Genomic DNA, 20595 nt, shown 5'->3' with positions numbered 1-20595 from the left:
CATCCCAGATATACCCCCAGCACTCTGACCCCTCTACACCCTAGATATCCCTTACCTCCTACCTACTTGATTTCTGTTTGCCTGCACTGTCTCCATTGTAGGGGCCCCAGAGCATTACTTTGCCCAGGGGCCCATGATGCTATTAAGACGGCCCTGGTCGAGGGATATGCCAGTTGCCTCCATGTTGCTCATGTTAGTATTCAAATAGAGCATGACGACCACAACCCCTAAACATCTCCATCAGAATATTAATAGTAGCAAGTTTGTTTGAGAAGAAAAATAGATATTTGCCACTAGAGAAACCTTCATGTTTAGTTCTTAAACATTTCTGATATTTTGAGCGTTACTTGTTTCAACAAACATTTTCTCAGGGGCCGTTAAGTCAGTTGTCATTTAAAACAAAATTATATTTCCACACTCTCTAAAGATAGAAAAGCAATAAATATATTTTACAATGTGCCCTATGTTCTGCCTTATAAGTCTTACATAACAAGTGAGGAGAGGTGCTAGTTTTATATGAGGCTGGAATGACGAGGCATTGCAGCTCACGCTGTGTAATTACGTCCTGCAACAGGCTGTATATAGTTAATGTTTAGCTTCAGTTCAGATGTAATTTTTTACTTTCAGTTTAGGCATTCTGCCTCATGAAAAAACGATCCCGCTAACAGTCAGATGACAAGCTTTTAGTCATGCTGCACTGAACAAACACAGTGGTTAAAATGTCCATGTGAGCGCAACTTTCCCTAACTTTTTCAGAAATGACTAATAATCTATAAAATGACACATGAACATTCTGTAGGCATAAGAATTATTGAAGACAATTCAGTTGAAAAGGAAACTGCAGTGTTATCTAATGACACCCAATTTCAAAAAAATATTTTCCAATCTACTCTGTATAAATTCACACTGTAGCTTGACTAGCTGCTAGTGATGACAACTGAAGAATGGCCAGTCCTGTTAGAAAAAAAATAATAAAAAAATTATATTCAAGTATACATTTATTCTTAAAGTTGTTCTAAAGCCTAAACATTTTTATTTTTCTTAATGCATTACTTGCATTAAGGTAAAATATGTTTAGGCATTGATTTTGCCCCTTACCTCCCCTAATACTTACCTGATCCCTAATTCGATCCAGTTCTGTGCACGTCTGCATCTCTTCTCTCCCCTCACTTCCGGGTCTCTCTGGCTTTACTGGGGCACCGGGAGCCATTGTCTCTCAGTGCTGTCAATCAAAGTTAGTGACAAGGGAGTGAGGGGCGGGGCTGACTCCCGCTGTCTATGTCAATAGATGTAGCAGCGGGGCTCGGGAAATAGTACACACGAGTGCCTCCATTGGAAGCATCTTCCTGTGGGGTCACTAGACAATGAGGTGCCGGTGTGGACCAGAAAATAGGAGGTTCAGGGCAGCTCTGTGCAATTCCATTGCACAGAGCAGGTACGTATAGAGATGTTTGTTATTTTAAAAAAAAATGTATCCTTTACAACCACTTTAACTCAAAAAGTACCTTCTAGTGTTCTCAACCTCCCCCAAATCTCAAAATTCCTTTTTTTTGGCTGCTGTATATTGACTTCCTATAAGGTTGGCTACATTCGTTCTCCATGGTCTCACTGTATGTAGGACCACAGCCATCCTCTTTTGCTCAATCCCGAGAGGGAGTAGGAACTATGGACTTTGGATTTGTAGTGTGCATAGATCAGTGCACATGACTGCAAATTACATACACTGCTCATTCCAAAAAAGCGAAAATGAAAGAAAAAAAGAGAAGCCCAGAGGCTCACGGAGCAAAAAAACACAGTAAAGCTGCCCATAGATGGGTCGAATTTAGAATAAAAATTCTTAAGCCAGCCATACATGGATCGAAGTTCCCTGCTGGTGGCTGGTGCTCAACTTTCTTAGGGGGCGACATGTGCCCTCCACAGCCAGCCCTCCCCCACCAGCCAGACAACCAACCCCCCCACGCTTACTTGATCAATCGCTTATTCACCCCCGGTCACTCGATTGCCGTATTGCTTGCCCGTCGTCTGCCAGGCCCACCAACAGCCCCCGATCCAGGTTGTAGCTTCGGCGGCTCCCCCCCCCCTGCGTCTCATCCCTAGTCCTGGCGGGCACTTCTCCTCTTGGCCAATCAGGACTTAGGACTTGTGGCCTATCGGGTCTTAGGACTCCCTGCCAATTGGGTCTCAGGACCCGCTTCTTGATTTGCCAGGGGGAGAAACAGGAAGATGTTAGCGAATATCAATTCACTAATGTCACTCAACTGGGTGGGCTCCCACACTTTTTTAAGCCAATTAGAGCCTCAGGTTTTAATCATGTGCTTAAAAAAACAAAAATAAAAAAAACCCACTGGAAACCATGCTCCCGGTGCCCTGCATGTAGATTAAGGGCTGGACGCATGGATTAGGGGGACTGCATTATCGGCTGCCACTGATGGGCAGGCGGATTGTACCCGAGTCGATCCAGTCACACGTGTAGTGTAAATGGGGCCTTAGTGCAAAAATAAAGGGCAGTGTTGTAATAAATGAAGGAGAGACAAAGGTCACTGAACATGAAGGCTGCTCATATTTTTGTTTTTCTTACATTTGTATATGTTCAGTACATAAGGCACTTGCAAGCACAAACCAATATGAATGAAGTATCACACAACCCATCATTCATGTTATTGCCACATCTGATGACCTGAAATTTAAGAGGGCATGTCATGAATGGGCTGACGTCACAGCATTGTAAAGCCCTATCCCTTGTCACAATTTGCCCACTATTACATTTCACCCTAGGGGCTGGATATAAACACTGGGCTAAGGGAGAGTAGGATTTGTTCTCTACAGTCCTGATGCATTTAAATGGATGATCATAGCTTTTTGAGAAGGCATTCTCTGTTGTGTAGCTTACAGTAGATTATCAATTCATAAATAACTTGGTATAAAAAAAAAGCATGTCAACTACAACAGAAATACCGTATATACTTGAGTATAAGCCGAGTTTTTTAGCAAATTTTTTTGTGCTGAAAATGCCCCCCTCAGCTTATTTTCGAGTCACCTTTTTGTGCCTGATCTCCCAGGAGACCAAAGCCCCACTCTTCCTCTACAAGTGTGCAAAGTTTGTTGTCCGGAGGACCTACGGCCGGGGAGCACCGATTTTTCAAAGCCGGCCACCCCTTCCATAGACTCCCATGTTAAATGGTAATTTCTCTGGTGAATTTGGGGACCCGGTATCGGCCGGTCGTAGGTCCTCTAGACCCGTAACTTGGCACACATATAGCAACATTTCTCTACAAGTGTGCAAAGTTTGTTGTCTGAGGGACCTACGGTTGGGGAGCACAGATTTTTCAAACCCAGACACCCCTTCCATAGACTCCTATGTTAAACGTCAGTCTAGTCATGGACACAGTGAGGCATGGGCATAGTGAGGCATGGGCACAGTGAGGCATGGACACAATCAGGCATGGACACAGTGAGGCATGGACACAGTGAGGCATGGACACAGTGAGGCATGGACACAGTGAGGCATGCACATGGGCATAGTGAGGCAAAGTGAAGCACAGTGAGGCATGCAGATGGACACCCTAGGCTTATACTCGAGTCAATACGTTTTCCCATTTTTTTGTGGTAAAATTAGGTGCCTCAGCTTATATTCGGGTCAGCTTATACTCGAGTATATACTGTTTTTTATTTTTTTATAAATCCAGTGTAAGGGCTGCTTCACACCAGATTCAGTCCAGTGCTGTTTTAATCTACATCAAGTATGTATTAGAGTGGCCTTAGTTGGCCTTAGTTGGCCTTAGTTTACACCAGTGCAGTCAACAAAAGTAAAACCTGTTGCATTTTTTCTGTAATAAATGCATATGGAATGCAACAAAATGCATGCAAATGCACTGGAATGCAAGTAAAGGCACTAAAAATGCATAGGTGCACATTGCCCTGAAATGTGCACGATGTGTTGGGATTTAGTAAACCAAGCTGAGATGTCTACATCACCATCAGAAATTGAGGCCCAGAAAGAAAGATCACAGCCTTAGCAAATAGTAAATTGGATGAGTTCCCATGAAATGTCATTTATCATGGACAGAGCAGATTTTACATTGTACAGAGATTTAATGCACCCATTCTTCAGCAAGCATTTGTACTGGTCATGATGTATTCTTTTAGAGGAAAACAATATTTCACAATGTGGATTTCTGTCAGATCTTATCATTTTTTGCTTTTCAATGTATGTACAGCCACAGGATCATTTCCAAGACTTCATAGATCACTGCTTTCATAGTGTAATGCTCTAGAAACATACATTTTTTTTCACCATGCTGGACAATCTTAGTAAGCAAAGCTGTGTATTTTGTCACTCAGAAAGTCCCAATTCTTGTCATCTCTGTGTTGTCTGATTATTGCAAGTGACAGTTCTAAAACTTCCACTATTTCAACATTAAAGTAAACACGTTTGCTGTAATTAAGGAGCTGTCGTTGCTGACCTCCTTTTTTTTTTTTCTATTGCCGAATGACAGTATACTGTGCTTGCAGGTACAGAGCGGCCCATTGAACTCAGTGGCCTAGTCTGACAGGCGGTGCTGCCTGTCAGACTCTCCAGCCCAACTTAAAATTGCTGCTGCCACAAACCAAAGCACCACCGCTGAGGCATATGTACAGCCCTGTACAGCTGTATTATAGGATTCGGGTGGGTGGCTCAACTGCCTGTTTTTACTGCCCCTACCCACCTATGTGTAAGAGTTTTTCTTGGGAGGGTGCGTGCATGTGATCAGCACAGGGCCAATCAGCATTGGCCAGACATGTCCAGACAGAGGATCAGGGGAGAATGAAAACTCTGCTTACAAGCTTTACTAGGAACTGATAGAAGTCACAACACTGCTATATACTGCTGATGAGAAAAGGTATTAAGCAGTTTATATTTACTAAAATAATTGCATTTCCATGTTCTGTGTACTATGGGAGACCAGATATAGTGAATGCAGGGTCCTGGGTTTAGTAACACTTTAAGCTGGCCATAGAGGGATTGAACAGGTCCATATATGAATAGACGGAACAAAGAGGTTCCCCATCCACACAACCAAGGTGAATGAAGAAAGGAGAGAACCCCACTATGCCAACATCCAATAATTATATGAAAAGGATTGATTGAGTTGAAAACTGAATCAAACCATGGCAGACTTTATAGGCACAACATGAGGCAATGATTGATAAAAATATAAAGTCTTTATTACAAATAAAATGTTACATATGTGACATATGACAGACAAAAACACCCTACTAACTGAAAAGGTCAACAGATACCAATAAAGTAGACATAGAGGTTAATGATCTAAATATAATGTATCAAAAATTGTATAAACAATAAGGGGGTTATTTACGAAAGGCAAATCCACTTTGCACTGCAAGTGCACTACAAGTGCAGTCGCTATAGATCTGAGGGTGACATGCAAGGAAAATAAAAAACAGCATTCTTGCTTGCACATGATTGGATGATAAAATCATCAGAGCTTCCCCTAATTTCAGAACTTCCCCTTAGATCTACAGCGATCTACAGCGACTGCACTTAAAAGTACACATTGAAGTGCACTTGCAATGCACTTGTAGAGCAAAGTGGACTTGCCTTTAGTAAATGACTCCCTAAGTGTGTAAGGATATCAATAAGTAGAATCCATAGATACTTTATGTCTTCTTGTCAACGCGTTTCACAATTTTGTTTTTGTCTGTCATATGTGATTTTAATTATTTGTAATAAAGACTTTCGATTTTTATCAATTATTGCCTCATGTTGTGCTGATAAAGTCTGCCATGTATTGATCCAGTTTTCAACGTATTCAATCCTTTCATACAAGGTGAATGAAAGAATCTTCCCTGCTGCCCTATTATTTTTTGAAAGTGGGACTCTGTCAGAATAGAATCAGCAGAGCCGGGACAAGGTCATCCAGCGCCCAGGGCAAAGATGCCAAACTTCACCCCCCCCAACCCTTAGGGTTAGGGTCCCTCCTGCCCACCCTTTGTCCCGGCTCTGCTGATCAGCGCTGCAGCTGATTGGCTACATGCTCTGATCGAATGAGAATTTTCCAACATTCTCGTTCAAGTGAAGCCAATTGTTAGGTCAACTTTATCTCTAAGGCCTCGTACACACGACCGAGGAACTCGTAACTGAAACATCGTTTTCCTCGACGAGTTCCTTGTCAGGCTTATGGAGAAACTTGACAAGCTTTCTTTGCATACACACTGTCAAGACCAAATATCCTCGTTCTCAAACGCGGTGACGTACAACACATACAATGGCAGTGGAAGTTCGATTCCACTGGCACAACCCTTGGGGCTGCTTTTGCTAATCTCATGTTACTGCATGTTAAAGCGGTGGTTCACCCTCAGTGACACGATTTTACCATCGAGACAGGCATTGTAGCGCGAGCTACAGTATGCCCGTCCCGATTTTTTTACCCCCGTACTCACTGTGTACTTGTACATTATAGATTTCGGCTCCCGCGGGGAATGGGCGTGCCTATGGAGAGGGAGGATGATTGACGGCCGGCCCTGGCACGTCACTCTCCCCGAAGACAGCCGGAGTAGGTCTCAGCTCTTCACGGCGCCTGCGCACAGGCTATGCGCAGGCGCCGTGAAGAGCCAAGCCTATTTTGGCTATTTCCGGAGAAGCGTGACGCGCCAGAGCCGGCCGTCAATCATCCTCCGTCTCCATAGGCACGCCCATTCCCCGAGGGGAGTCGGTATCTTCGATGTACGAGTACACGGTGAGTACGGGGATAAAAAAATCGGGACAGGCATACTGTAGCTCGCGCTACAATGCCTGATTTTATGGTAGAAGAAATTTTTTTTTTTTTTTGGGGTTTATAGGGTGAACCCCCGCTTTAAGTAAAAGTTTGGTAAGAGACGATTTGCACTTTTCAGACTGTTACAGCGTGAAAAATGTGTTATGTCCATTACGAACGCTACATTTACCGAAGGTGCGTTCCCGTCTCATACTTTATTCTGAGCATGCGCAGGTTTTTTAGCATACACACGAACGTGTTTCTCGTCGAAAACCAGCCCGACAAGGAAATTGAGACTCTCGTTGAGGAAAAAGAGAACTTGTTTCTCGTCGAGTTCCTCGACAGTTTCCGCGATGAAAAACATACACACGACCGTTTTCCTCGGCAAAAAAGCTCTCCCACCAAGTTTCTTGATGGATTCTGTCGAGGAAAACGGTCGTGTGTACGAGGCCTCACAGGAACGGCCATAGGCGGATTGAATTGGCCGGATTTCAAACCATCTATGGTCAGCTTTAGGCCCCGTACACACGACCAAGTTTCTCGGCAGAATTCAGCCAGAAACTCGATCGGAGCCGTATTCTGCCGAGAAACCCGGCCGTGTGTACACTTTCGGCCGAGGAAACCGACGAGGAACTCGTCGAGCCAAATAGAGAACATGTTCTCTATTTCCTCGTTAGTCAATGAGGAAACTTGGCTCGCCGAGATCCTCGGCGGCTTCACAAGGAACTCGACGAGCAAAACGATGTGTTTTGCCCGTCGAGTTTCTCGGACGTGTGTACGGGGCCTTAGAGTTTGTTCCTTTAAAAATAATCAAAAAAAATCAAGAACGTATTTTTAGGATAAATACATCTGTAATTACAGCTAGCCTGATAATCGGTCCTTGCAGGTCCTGATGCATGAGCTTTGTTGCTAGTAAAGCTATTCAATGACCCTGCAGGGAAGCATTGAAGCTAAAATGACTCATAATGGAGGACAATAGTTTACAGTGACAGATAACTAGGTTCCGCACAATATCAAGCACATATTTTACCCTGAGTCAGTCTGCATTTTAGGTGTAATGGCTTTTTAATCTGCACACTTGGAGCATTACATCAATGCAGCGCTCAATAACGTAGCGATGTATCCTTGTCGGAATAATGAGAGCTTTTCACAACTCCTTATATTATGCCACTTAACTGCATACCTTCTTGTAAACCCTATTTATATTTGTACCCCAGAGTTCAATTTAAGGTGATGGATAGAGTGCTGCTGAGTTAATACACAAGCTCTCCCAGCAGCCACACTCTATCTGTCCTTGATGTCAGGCTGAGGAGAAATGCACACATTACAAATAGCACTCTTGTGTGAATAGACTACATACATTTCATTTGAACATTTGATGTACAATCTGTACATTATTATAGCCCTGAGGGAACTGTAAATATTCCTTAGAACACCATTCCGTTTATGTCTGCTAACCGACCAATGTGATGTTGCACCCACAATGTCTGTCCTTGTAAAATAAAGTTTTATAAAACCTAGACGTGTTATTCATTTTGATGTTGTGACTTTCTGATAGATTGTGCTTTGCAAGGGTTTAGGTTTATAAGACTATTACGGGCTTGTTTATTTTCATGTAGCAGTGATCTGTGGATCATGCTGTTCATAGACCGGAGAGATTCATTTGGGTTTAGGTCAGCACATATTGGCATCTCTGTGTATGCTCACTGGCCACTTTATTAGGTACACCTGTTAAGTTGCTTGGTAGCACAAAATGCTAATCAGCCAATTACATGGCAGCAACTGCGTCTAGACGCATCTAGACGTGGTGAAGATGACTTGCTGAAGCTTAAACTGAGCATTACAATGGGGAAGAAAGGAAATTTAAAGCGGAGTTCCGGCCACATTATTATTATTTTTTTAATTGTTCCAAGCATAATTTATTCTTAAATAAAAAAACAATTATATCATTTTAAATATGGATGTTGCTAAAATATAAATTTACTACTTACTAGTTTGTCCCTCCTGTTGTGACTGTTGCCATCATGATTGTGGGCATGTGAAGCCCAATCGATACCTCTTCCTGGATAACCGTAAGAGAGGTGCATGCTGGGTAACCAGCATGCACCTCTTGATCTCGCGCATTCGCGATTCACCGGCTGCGGTAGCTCTGATTGTTTCTAAAGTTGCCATACCAACGAGCGGCGACGGATTAAGGTCCCGCCTCGTTGTCATGGCAACATAGATAAACACATCTCGGCACCGTGATCCGCCCTAAATCGCGTAACTTCCTGTCAGGAAATAACGCTATTTTTGATCACAGTACTGCCCACAGACTAAGTTCCCAGGTGCACAGTCGAGGGTGGAAGTGACGAAGACCAGGAAGTGGCAGATTAGGAGCCACCCACCTAGTAACAGGGAGATTCTGGTAAGCAAAATATTTTTTTTTTCCTCTAAATGTTTTTTAGAGCGCATGCTCAGAAGCAAGTTATGAGACGGGAGCGCTCGTTCTGGTAAAACTACCGTTCATAATGGAGTAAGCACATTCATCACGCTGTAACAGACAGAAAAGCGCAAATCGTCTTTTACTAACACGGAATCAGCTAAAGCAGCCCCAAGGGTGGCATCATCCGCATGGAACTTCCCCTTTATAGTGCCGTCGTACGTGTTGTACGTCACCACGCTTTGCTAGAGCATTTTTAAAAACGATGGTGTGTGGGCAACGTCGTTTTAATGATGAAGTTGGAAAAACTTTGTTTTTTTCTACATGCCGAAAAGCGTTGTTTTTTTTTTCATTTCCCGAAAAATGATCGTGTGTACGTGGCATGAGAGAACGAATACAAATAGAGAATACATGGAAAGGAGAGAAAAAGAGGGGAAGGGACAAAGAAAAAAGGGAGAGAACGAATAATAGACAGAACAAGAAAGAAGGCAAGAGAGAGTGATGGGGAAAAAAATAAAAATTAGGATAGAGAGAGATAAAAAGGAAAGAAAGGAGAACAAGTAGCATGAGTGGTACATCCTAAAATGTACCATAAGGGGTTTTAATACTGTGGAAGGGACTCAGGGAGCGCTAAATGTCCGCGGGTTAGGGGTGCAAATTACTTGGCTTGCCTTGAATGCTGACAGCCCTTGCTACGAAAATAATTTTACTGTTAGGGGTCCCCACAACTTTGGAAAATTTATCAAGGGGTCACGGCACTAGAACGGTTGAGAACCACTGATGTAGATGAATGTGGATGTGTCGATCGTTTTTGACACTGCAGCAACATAAGGAATTAGTCCACATGTTCTAAATCTTGATGGTCCCTTTGCTTTTGCTTGATCTTACAGGTGTTTTAACAGTAGCCCAGTCTAAGTAGCCACAAACATTTATAGCTCCCCTGATTTGTCTTTGGAATCTGTGGTTGTTTTTACCATCTGAGCCCAATGCTCTGTTTTTCTAAAGCATGTTTTAAATTCACCTACTGTAGACTCATTCAGTTGGGTTGATTAACTAAAGGCAAAGGAATTTTTTTAACTCTATTCTAATGCACTTATGGTAGAACTATAGGCAAAACATTTTTTTCATTTTGCATAAAGTACGGGAGGGTTATAACCCCTTTCAGCTTTTTTTTTCGCCATCTGTGTCCCATTGCGGAAATTTCTATTCACTTCCTTTACCATAGCCAAACAGGAAGTGAAAGGAAATCCCTGCAAATTAAAGCGGATGTCCGCTGAAAAAACAAAATTAAAAGCCAGCAGCTACAAATACTGCAGCTGCTGACTTTTAATATTAGGACACTTACCTGTCCTGGAGTCCAGCGCCGTCTGCAGCAGAAGACGAGCGATCGCTCGTCACTCTGCTGCCCCCCGCCATCCTCAGTGAGGGAACCAGGAAGTGAAGCGCTCCGGCTTCACTGCACGGTTCCCTACGGCGCATGCGCGAGTCACGCTACACCTGCCGATTGGCTCCCGCTGTGTTCTGGGAGCCAAGTGTTCCCAGAACACAATGGGGGGGGGGGGGAAGGGAGGTGACGTCATGCCCGCAGTTTGCCCGAGACTGTGTGGCCGGAAGTGGGTGCAAGTACCTGTCTTTAGACAGGTATCTGCACCCCCCTCCCCCCTGAAAGGTGTCAAATGTGACACCGGAGGGGGGAGGGTTTCGATCAGCGGGAGTTCCACTTTAGGGTGGAGCTCCGCTTTAAGGAAATTCTTTGGGGATGCCCAGGTCTCCAGAATTACCGACCCCATTGGAAGTTTTCTCTTCTATTACTTTTCTGGGGACAACCCAAAATTTGGGACTTTAGTTTTGTTTCACTTTCAATGATAATGGACAAATGGGGAGGGCGAATCTCCTTAACCAGGGCACAGTCAAAAAAAAAACTGACCGTTGTTCTAATCCTTCTCCATGCTATCCAAAACTAAAAAAAGTTTTGTATTTAGTTATACTTTGATAAACCCATCACCTTAGACCCCGCAACACCTAACATACTAAATAGGTGCCCTCCAGACATCACCACTGTGCAATTTAAGCTTCTCATGCAAATCACAACTGTGGTGAAGCAGACGGTGGCTACTGCTTGGAAGACCCCACACCTTTGTCCCACAGAAGTAAAAAATTGGGTCACCCACGCCTTGAATCACAGCAAAATCAATGCTACCCTGCTGGATAGCCCCACGAGCACACTAAAATCTGGCAGCTATGGATAGATAGATAATTTCCTTCCACAGGCTTTGACTATACACTCCTCAAGCCTGATGCCACGTACACACGACCGTTTTTCATGACGAGAAAACTGCCATTTTTTAGATTGGTCGTAAAAAACGGTCTTGTGTATGCTCCAAAATTAGAACCCGCTCTATTTTTTCTCGTCGTTTTTCCCGCCGCTCTTTTTCTCGTCGCAAAAACCGATCGTGTGTATGCTTTTCCGAAGGGGAAAAAAATTTGCATTCTCAGAAATTAGCAAAAGCGTCCCAAAAGGTGGTGCCATTCCAATGAAACTTCCCCTTTATAGTGCCATTGTACGTGTTGTACGTAACCACGCTTTGCTCAAGCGTTTTTTTCCATGAACGTGTGTATGCAAGGCAGACTTGAGAGGAATCATGACGAGAAAAACATCGTTTTTTTGCATGACAGGAAAAATGGTCGCATGTACGCGGCATTAGAGTATAATTAAAGGCAAAACCTTTTTTTAGTTTTGTATAGAGGGGCGATGTTTCAGAACACTTGTCAGTTGTTATTGCTGTCTGTGTCCCTATTAAGGAAATTCAACCTCTCTACTTGTCCTGTTTAGTGTTTACCATTATTATTGAAAGTGAAATTAAAAGAAAATCCCACATTTTCGGTTGTCCCCTGAAAAGAAATAGAGGGGGGAATTCCCTTAATTTGCAAGTATTTCCTCTCACTTCCTGTTTTAGCTATGGGACAGGAAGTGAAGGGAAATTTCCCCTATAGGATACAGATGGCAAAAATAAACCTTACAGCATTTATAACCCTCCCACCTGATATCCAAATTGGAAAAAAAATGATTGTAGTTTTACTTTAACAAACCAGTTATTACTTCCTATGCCCTAAGGTACTCTTACTTCGATTCCGGTCTCCCGAAAACGTCTCTGTCCTTTTTCCCTCCTGTCCAGTGGCGGCTGGTGGTTTGTTTCTTGGGGGTTCGAAAACAACAACACCTTCCCCACGTGTCAGGTGGTAGCTCCCCCCCCATGCTCGCCATCTGCCAGTCAGTCCAGCACTCACCCCATCTAGGTGGCGGGTGGTGGGCAGCGGCTCCTGTGTCCTCTCCTCCACCATGGCGGCTTCCGCTATGCATCTCCTCCCCTCCTCCTGGGCACCCAATAGGATCGCCTGTCCTTTCAGCCAATGGGGTGACGGGTCTCAATATGTATTCACTATTGTAACACACCTGGATGGACTCAGTTAGCACTGCTCTGCTCCCTGAGCCCACCCTATTTTGAAGCCTCTGGCTCTAATAAAGCTTCTAAAAAAAACACCCTCCCCATTGGAATCCATGCATCCGGCGTCCTGCAAGGGTCCGGATGTATTGATAGGAAGGGCGGCACCCGTGCACCCTTAATGGACGGACCGCCCCTGCTCCTGTCAAACCCTTCATTTTCCCCTTCTTTCCCATCCCTTACAATATTTTGAAATGGATACAATTGCATGAACATATTGTTATACTGTGGACACTATGACCTTGGCATTCAAACATGTTCTTTTATCTATATCCATTCTGTTCCTGCTAACTTTTACTCAACAAAGTACATCCCGTACAATATTGTAAAGTCATATTTGAATGTTCCTTCTGCCAGTTTGAGGTCATGTTATCAGATTCTTGAATCCTGGCTTTAAGCTGGATACTCTCTGATCATGGAGCAATATTTTCTGCAAGACTGCTAAGAATTTCATATTTGTACCTGAGAGTGTTGGTGTTTTTTTCACTTTAGGTTCCTTCTGAATTGATGCCAGGGACAGTTAGGTAGATAGCATTTTTAAAAGGATGTGATTGGTAGCGGCCCCTACCCTACTCTAATGACAACTATACATTAAAAGGTTTAAAAATGTATGGGCAGCTTAGGAGAAACATAGGAATGTGTAAAGGGGGCACAATATGGGTCTTCTTTCTTGAGATTGTGGCCACCCCATCCCATTATTGAATTCATTTATTTTAAGAAATTCAGCATTTAGTTTTACAGATATTATGGGGGCTGTCCTTTTTAAGGATTCAGAGATAATTGGGCTGGGGGTCCAATGAGAATCCAGGGAATTTTATGGAAAAATGGGAAAGGCTATTTAAGGACTGTGGGAATAGGCTTCTCCCTCTTTCCTGGCCGTCAAGACAAGAAGAGGAAAGCTCCCTCCCGTCTCAGTAGCGATCACTAATATGTGGTTGGGTCACCCTGGCATTCTGGCGGGAACTGTTTATGTTCTATGTAAAATATGTGGTACTGCTGCTCGAGATCTGAAAACTGAGAAGTAAATACATGTGAATACATGATGTGATTTGTTTGACAATAAAAGAGTATTAAAGGATATTTAATGTGAAAAGCCAATAAAGTGCTGCGGACATAAATTTGCCAAAAATTTGGTATTCTGAGTGTTTACTTAATTGCATTGTATCTGGGGAAAAGCATTTGGGAGGGGTGTGGCCTGCAATCTCATAGAAGACGTAACACATAGCTTAGGGCCAGCATTCATTTTTTAAAATGTACAGACTTATCAGATATGCCAGCCATTCTACGTGATTTTAGTGCAAACTATGTGTTATTTAGGTCTTAAGGAATGTCAAACCAACCCTTCTGACACCTAAGGCCAGCCCAAGAATGTTGAGCTCTACTCCTTTCATTTGGGACAGGTTACACTCTCATGTTAAAATAGTGATTTTAATAAAGGACATTTTTTTCTCTTGTAAATTACTGTGTAAATGACTGTTCCTCAGTCTCAGTGTATTCAGAGATTCCACTGGAATATTTGAGGATCTTAATTTAGTAAAACAAAATGTAATGACATTTTATTACAGCCATGGATGATATTAGCAAGAAGCCTAATGATATACTGAAAATGACAACCTACTCTTAACAATATCTATATTTCGAAATTGTGCTTGCTATGCTATGCTAAATTATTTTGACCTTTCTTTTTTATGTTCTTTTAGAAATAACTTGCACTAGAATGAACTAGGAAAATAATGAAAATCTGCAATGATGGAGAATAGGACTTCAGGCATTCAAGTAAACGCAGATAAGACAAATCTCTCTATGGAAAAATCCAACAGCCCAGTTTATGGCAGCCGAGAACTGATTGGTTCAGGTAAGCTTCTGGCAAACAAAAAGCAATTACTGCACTACATAGTACATTAAGCTATATGTTAGGCAAATATTTTTCCTTAGTTAAACTACATACCGTATATACTCGAGTATAAGCTGACCCGAATATAAGCTGAGGCACCTAATTTTACCATAAAAAACTGGGAAGACTTATCGACTCGAGTATAAGCCTACGGTGTCCATCTGCATGCCTCACTTTGCCTCACTTTGCCTCACTTTGCCTCACTGTGTCCATGTGCATGCCTCACTGTGCCCATGCCTCACTGTGCCCATGCCTCACTGTGTCCATGACTAGACTGACGTTTAACATGGGAGTCTATGGAAGGGGTGCCCGGCTTTGAAAAATCGGTGTTCCCCAGCTTTAGGTCCTCCAGATAACAAACTTTGCACACTTGTAGAGGAGGAGTGGGGCTACGGCCTGGGTCCCCAAATCCGGGAGATCAGGCACAAAAAGGTGACTCGAGTATAAGCCGAGGGGGGCATTTTCAGCACAAAAATATGTGCTGAAAAACTTGGCTTATACTCGAGTATATACGGTACTATATATATATACAGGTCATTCTCAAAAAAATTGCATATTGTGATAAAGTTCATTATTTTCTGTAATGTACTGATAAACATTAGACTTTCATATATTTTAGATTCATTACACACAACTGAAGTAGTTCACGCCTTTTATTGTTTTAATATTGATGATTTTGGCATACAGCTCATGAAAACCCCAAATTCCTATCTCAAAAAATTTGCATATTTCATCCGACCAATAAAAGAAAAGCGTTTTTAATAAAAAAAAGTCAACCTTCAAATAATTATGTTCAGTTATGCACTCAATACTTGGTCGGGAATCCTTTTGCAGAAATAACTGCTTCAATGCGGCGTGGCATGGAGGCAATCAGCCTGTGGCACTGCTGAGGTGTTATGGAGGCCCAGGATGCTTCGGTAGCGGCCTTAAGCTCATCCAGAGTGTTGGGTCTTGCATCTCTCAACTTTCTCTTCCCAATATCCCACAGATTCTCTATGGGGTTCAGGTCAGGAGAGTTGGCAGGCCAATTGAGCACAGTAATACCATGGTCAGTAAACCATTTACCAGTGGTTTTGGCACTGTGAGCAGGTGCCAGGTCGTGCTGAAAAATGAAATCTTCATCTTCATAAAGCTTTTCAGCAGATGGAAGCATGAAGTGCTCCAAAATCTCCTGATAGCTAGCTGCATTCACCCTGCCCTTGATAAAACACAGTGGACCAACACCAGCAGCTGACATGGCACCCCAGACCATCACTGACTGTGGGTACTTGACACTGGACTTCAGGCATTTTGGCATTTCCCTCTCCCCAGTCTTCCTCGAGACTCTGGCACCTTGATTACCGAATGACATGCATAATTTGCTTTCATCCGAAAAAAGTACTTTGGACCACTGAGCAACAGTCCAGTGTTGCTTCTCTGTAGCCCAGGTCAGGCGCTTCTGCCGCTGTTTCTGGTTCAAAAGTGTCTTGACCTGGGGAATGCGGCACCTGTAGCCCATTTCCTGCACACGCCTGTACACGGTGGCTCTGGATGTTTCTACTCCAGACTCAGTCCACTGCTTCCGCAGGTCCCCCAAGGTCTGGAATCGGTCCTTCTCCACAATCTTCCTCAGGGTCCGGTCACCTCTTCTCGTTGTGCAGCGTTTTCTGCCACACTTTTTCCTTCCCACAGACTTCCCACTGAGGTGTCTTGATACAGCACTCTGGGAACAGCCTATTCGTTCAGAAATTTCTTTCTGTGTCTTACCCTTTTGCTTGAGGGTGTCAATGATGGCCTTCTGGACAGCAGTCAGGTCGGCAGTCTTACCCATGATTGCGGTTTGGAGTAATGAACCAGGCTGGGAGTTTTTAAAAGCCTCAGGAATCTTTTGCAGGTGTTTAGAGTTAATTAGTTGATTCAGATGATTAGGTTAAGAGCTTGTTTAGAGAACCTTTTCATGATATGCAATTTTTTTGAGATAGGAATTTTCATGAGCTGTATGCCAAAATCATCAATATTAAAACAATAAAAGGCTTGAACTACTTCAGTTGTGTGTAATGAATCTAAAATATATGAAAGTCTAATGTTTATCAGTACATTACAGAAAATAATGAACTTTATCACAATATGCTAATTTTTTGAGAATGACCTGTATATATATATATATATATATATATATATATATATATATATATATATATATATATATATATATATATATATATATATACTGTCTCACCTGCCAAAATATTATAAAAGCAATTCTGTTCAGACATTCTTGTGGTCAAGGTGCCCTTACGGACTAGCATTTTATGGCACTAGCCTCACCATTAGAGTCAAACAACACAGCTTGGTCAAAGATAAAGCACAGCATAAGATTGGCAAGGCATGAGAAGGACCACTGTCATGAAGTCTTCTTCTCTAAGCTTTTTCCACCTTCTCCTCATTTTGGCATGGTCCATGTGTTAAATGTGTAGCACAGTGCAATCCAGTAGAACCGTTTTAGTGCTACGTGTTGATCCCCTATCTTCTAGTCTTTAGTTACATGCTGTAAAGGATAACAGGAGGCAAACATAAAAGCAGATACAGGTAATTATTTTATTATAAATATATTTGCAGCAGCACTAGTAATGTGACCATAACTAATACAGTCCTGATCAAAAGTTTAAGACCACTTGAAAAACTGCAAAAAATCACATTTTACATTGTTGGATCTTAACAAGGTTCCAAGTAGAGCTTCAACATGCAACAAGAAGAAATGAGAGTGAGACAAAACATTTTGTGAGCATTCAATTAATTGAAAATAATGAATAAGCTGAAACAGGCTGTTTTTCAGCTGATCAAAAGTTTAGGACCACATGCCTTTAAAAGGCCAAATCTGTGCAAAGATGTGGATTCATTGTCATTTTCTGTCAGGTAGTCACACGTTGTGATGGCAAAGGCAAAAAAACTCTCCCTTTTTGAACGTGGTTGGGTTGCTGAACTTCATAAGCAGGGTCTCTCATCAAGACACTGGACGATCCTCGACCCAAATTAAGGCCCTTACTGGTGCTGACTGCAGCCCCATAATCATCAGACGGCATCTGAGACTGAGGGGCTTCAAAAACAAAACACATCTTCAAAAACCTTGTCTCCTTGAACGCCACAGAACTGCTTGTTTAGACTTTGCAAGAGAGGACCAAACATGGGACATTCAAAGGTGGAAGAAAGTTTTATTCTCTGATGAGAAAAAATGTAACCTTGATGGTCCTGATGGTTTCCAACGTTACTGGCATGACAAGCAGATCCCACCTGAGATGTTTTCTACGCGCCACAGTGAAGGGGGCGCCATAATGGTCCGGGGTGCTTTTTCATTCAGTGGAACAATGGAGCTTCAGGAAGTGCAGGGGCATCAAACGGCCGCTGGCTATGTCCAGATGTTCCAGAGAGCATTCCTCATGACTGAGGGCCCTCGTCTGTGTGGTAACGACTGGGTTTTTCAACAGGACAACGCTACAGTACACAATGCCCGCAGGACATGGGACTTCTTCCAGGAGAATAACATCACTCTTTTGGCCCATCCTGCGTGTTCCCCTGATCTAAATCCAATTGAGAACCTTTGGGGATGGATGGCAAGTGAAGTTTACAAAAATGGACAACAGTTCCAGACAGTAGATGGCCTTCATGCGGCTGTCTTCACCTTTTGGAGAAATGTTCCCACTCACCTCATGGAAACGCTTGCATCAAGCAAGCCAAAACAAATTTTTGAAGTGATCAACAATAACGGCGGAGCTACTCATTACTGAGTTGCCATTTTTCAAGTGGTCTTAAACTTTTGATCAGGACTGTATATCGTCCACCACTGCGCCTTAAAAGAAAGTCCCATATATATAGCTTCACTTCTGCTTGCTGTAGATTTACTTAGCATAAGTAAGACACCTTTGAGTGTCAGATCAAACACCACCACTTTGTATGGTACAGTCCCCCATACAGAATTTATGAAGGGATAAAAGCCACTACTTCCATTTCCAGTATTGCGTCAAACTACAGATGACCAAAAAAAACAAAGAATACCCCAATAATCCAAGGGTGTTTTATTAAAAACAAATGGAAAAACGCTTCCACAATTTCAGATTTATCTGCCACATGCATAACCTGCAGTGTGTTTGTGATGATATCAAAATCCGGAAGCTTCACCTCATGCGTTTTGTCACAATAGGACCTCCTCAGGGGTTCAGGTACTTATATTAGCTGTGTGTATTTAAAAAAAAAAATTAACATTTTTTTATGGAAAACTTAGCTTATTTAAATGACAATTATGTGTAGCTGTTCAGAATTTGGCTTTACAACTATTTAGGGCACGTTTTCACTGTCCACATGCCAAGTGCTTTATTATAGGAAGTGGCCATCTGTGAGTTTTTACTAGCAGTGTGCTGAGGTTAGGGAACAGTGTGATGCATTTTTTTAAACCTTATGTTAAAAGTCACAACGTGACACTTTAATTATGTCCTTTACTAGGAGTAGAACAAGGAAGTCATCAACCTTGTCCTCCGGGCCCACTAACAGGCCAGGTTTGCAAGATATCTGAAATACATCACAGGTGATATAATTTGCTGCTCAGTGACTGTAGTATTCTAGTCTGCACCTCTCCAAGGTAATACTTAAAACCTGGCCTGTTAAGCCTCGTACACACGATCAGTCCATCCGATGAAAGAACGGTCTGAAGGACCGTTGTCATCGGTTAACCGATGAAGCTGACTGATGGTCCGTCGCGCCTACACACCATCGGTTAAATAACCGATCGTGTCAGAACGCGGTGACGTAAAACACGACGTGCTGAAAAAAATGAAGTTCAATGCTTCCAAGCATGCGTCGACTTGATTCTGAGCATGCGTGGATTTTTAACCGATGGTCGTGCCTACTAACGATCGGTTTTGACCTATCGGTTAGGAATCCATCGGTTAAATTTAAAGCAAGTTGGCTTTTTTTAACCGATGGTTAAATAACTTATGGGGCCAACACACGGTTTTGACCGATGAAAACGGTCCATCAGACCGTTGTCCTCTGGTTAACCGATCGTGTGTACGAGGCCTAAGTGGGCCCTCAGGACAGGGTTGATGACCACTGGTCTAACCCAACCAATTAATCTGGTTCCTGATATGAGTTGGCCAGGGAGTATCTGCAGAGGCTTAAGAGTCTCCATAGACCTAGGATATTTCCATTATGTATATGTGAATCAGTGTAAATACAATATCTTTGGGTACTTTTTGGGCTTTATCACACCTGGCTACCTACACAGGTCAGCCAAAATATTAGTAAATTGCTCTTGAACTTTTCAACAGTAAGTAGAAGATATCTTGTGGTGTCTGCTTCTATAGGCAGAATTTTTGATTTAATAATATTAAAAATAGCCATAAGGATCAGTTTGATCTAGTAGGCGAAAAGTAAAAAAACTTGTATGATAAACAGAGTAAAAAAAACAAAAACGAAAATATAAATATAAAATGTATCTTTACAGTCTTTGTGCATTTAGTCATACTATTTGTAGAAGTCTGTGATTTCACAGAATATATTGCACACTAAAGTAAAAGTCACATTTAGGTTAGGAATAATGGTGTACTTGTTTGGAAAGAGAGTGCTGTGATTAGCAAATGTTGCAGCATAAAAGTCATAGGGGTTAGTTGTATCTGAGCAAAAAGAACACAAGTGCTGTGTAGTAAGAGGAATGACATGTTACTGTAGCTGATCTAAACACAGTAAAACAGTGTCAATATTGTCTGTGCATTCACAGAGGAAGCAAAATCACTCATGCGTATCACTATCAATTTTTTTTTTCATATCTAGGATTTTGATTCCTACTTGGTATTTACTGTGTTCTTTTTACACGATCATTTGCAGTTCATCCGCCATGTATGACAAAACTTTAATATGCCAGTTGTCACTATTTGCTGTCAATTTTATAATTTATTATATTTTGTTTACAGTCACTGACAGCAGCAATTGCTACCACTAATTGATTGGTCCGAGCTAGCTGTCACTTTTTTAATGTATTGGATAATTTCC

General features: G+C 42.3%; 1 protein-coding gene across 3 annotated transcripts in view; it reads left to right on the top strand.

The window, feature by feature from the left end:
• SFMBT2 (Scm like with four mbt domains 2) overlaps positions 1-20595 on the top strand; it is a 287202-nt gene that overhangs the window by 98996 nt on the left and 167611 nt on the right. For all 3 annotated transcript variants that reach the window (XM_040343342.1, XM_040343341.1, XM_040343343.1), the window contains exon 2: positions 14381-14535. In XM_040343342.1, the coding sequence (XP_040199276.1) occupies positions 14427-14535 (109 nt within the window). In that variant the 5' untranslated portion in view covers positions 14381-14426. The remainder of the gene's footprint in view (positions 1-14380; positions 14536-20595) is intronic.

The sequence above is a fragment of the Rana temporaria genome, chromosome 3 (assembly GCF_905171775.1).
Source record: "Rana temporaria chromosome 3, aRanTem1.1, whole genome shotgun sequence".
Lineage (NCBI taxonomy): Eukaryota > Metazoa > Chordata > Amphibia > Anura > Ranidae > Rana > Rana temporaria.
The sequence above is the reverse complement of the archived record's forward strand: the minus strand, read 5'-3'. Positions and strand labels throughout refer to the sequence as shown.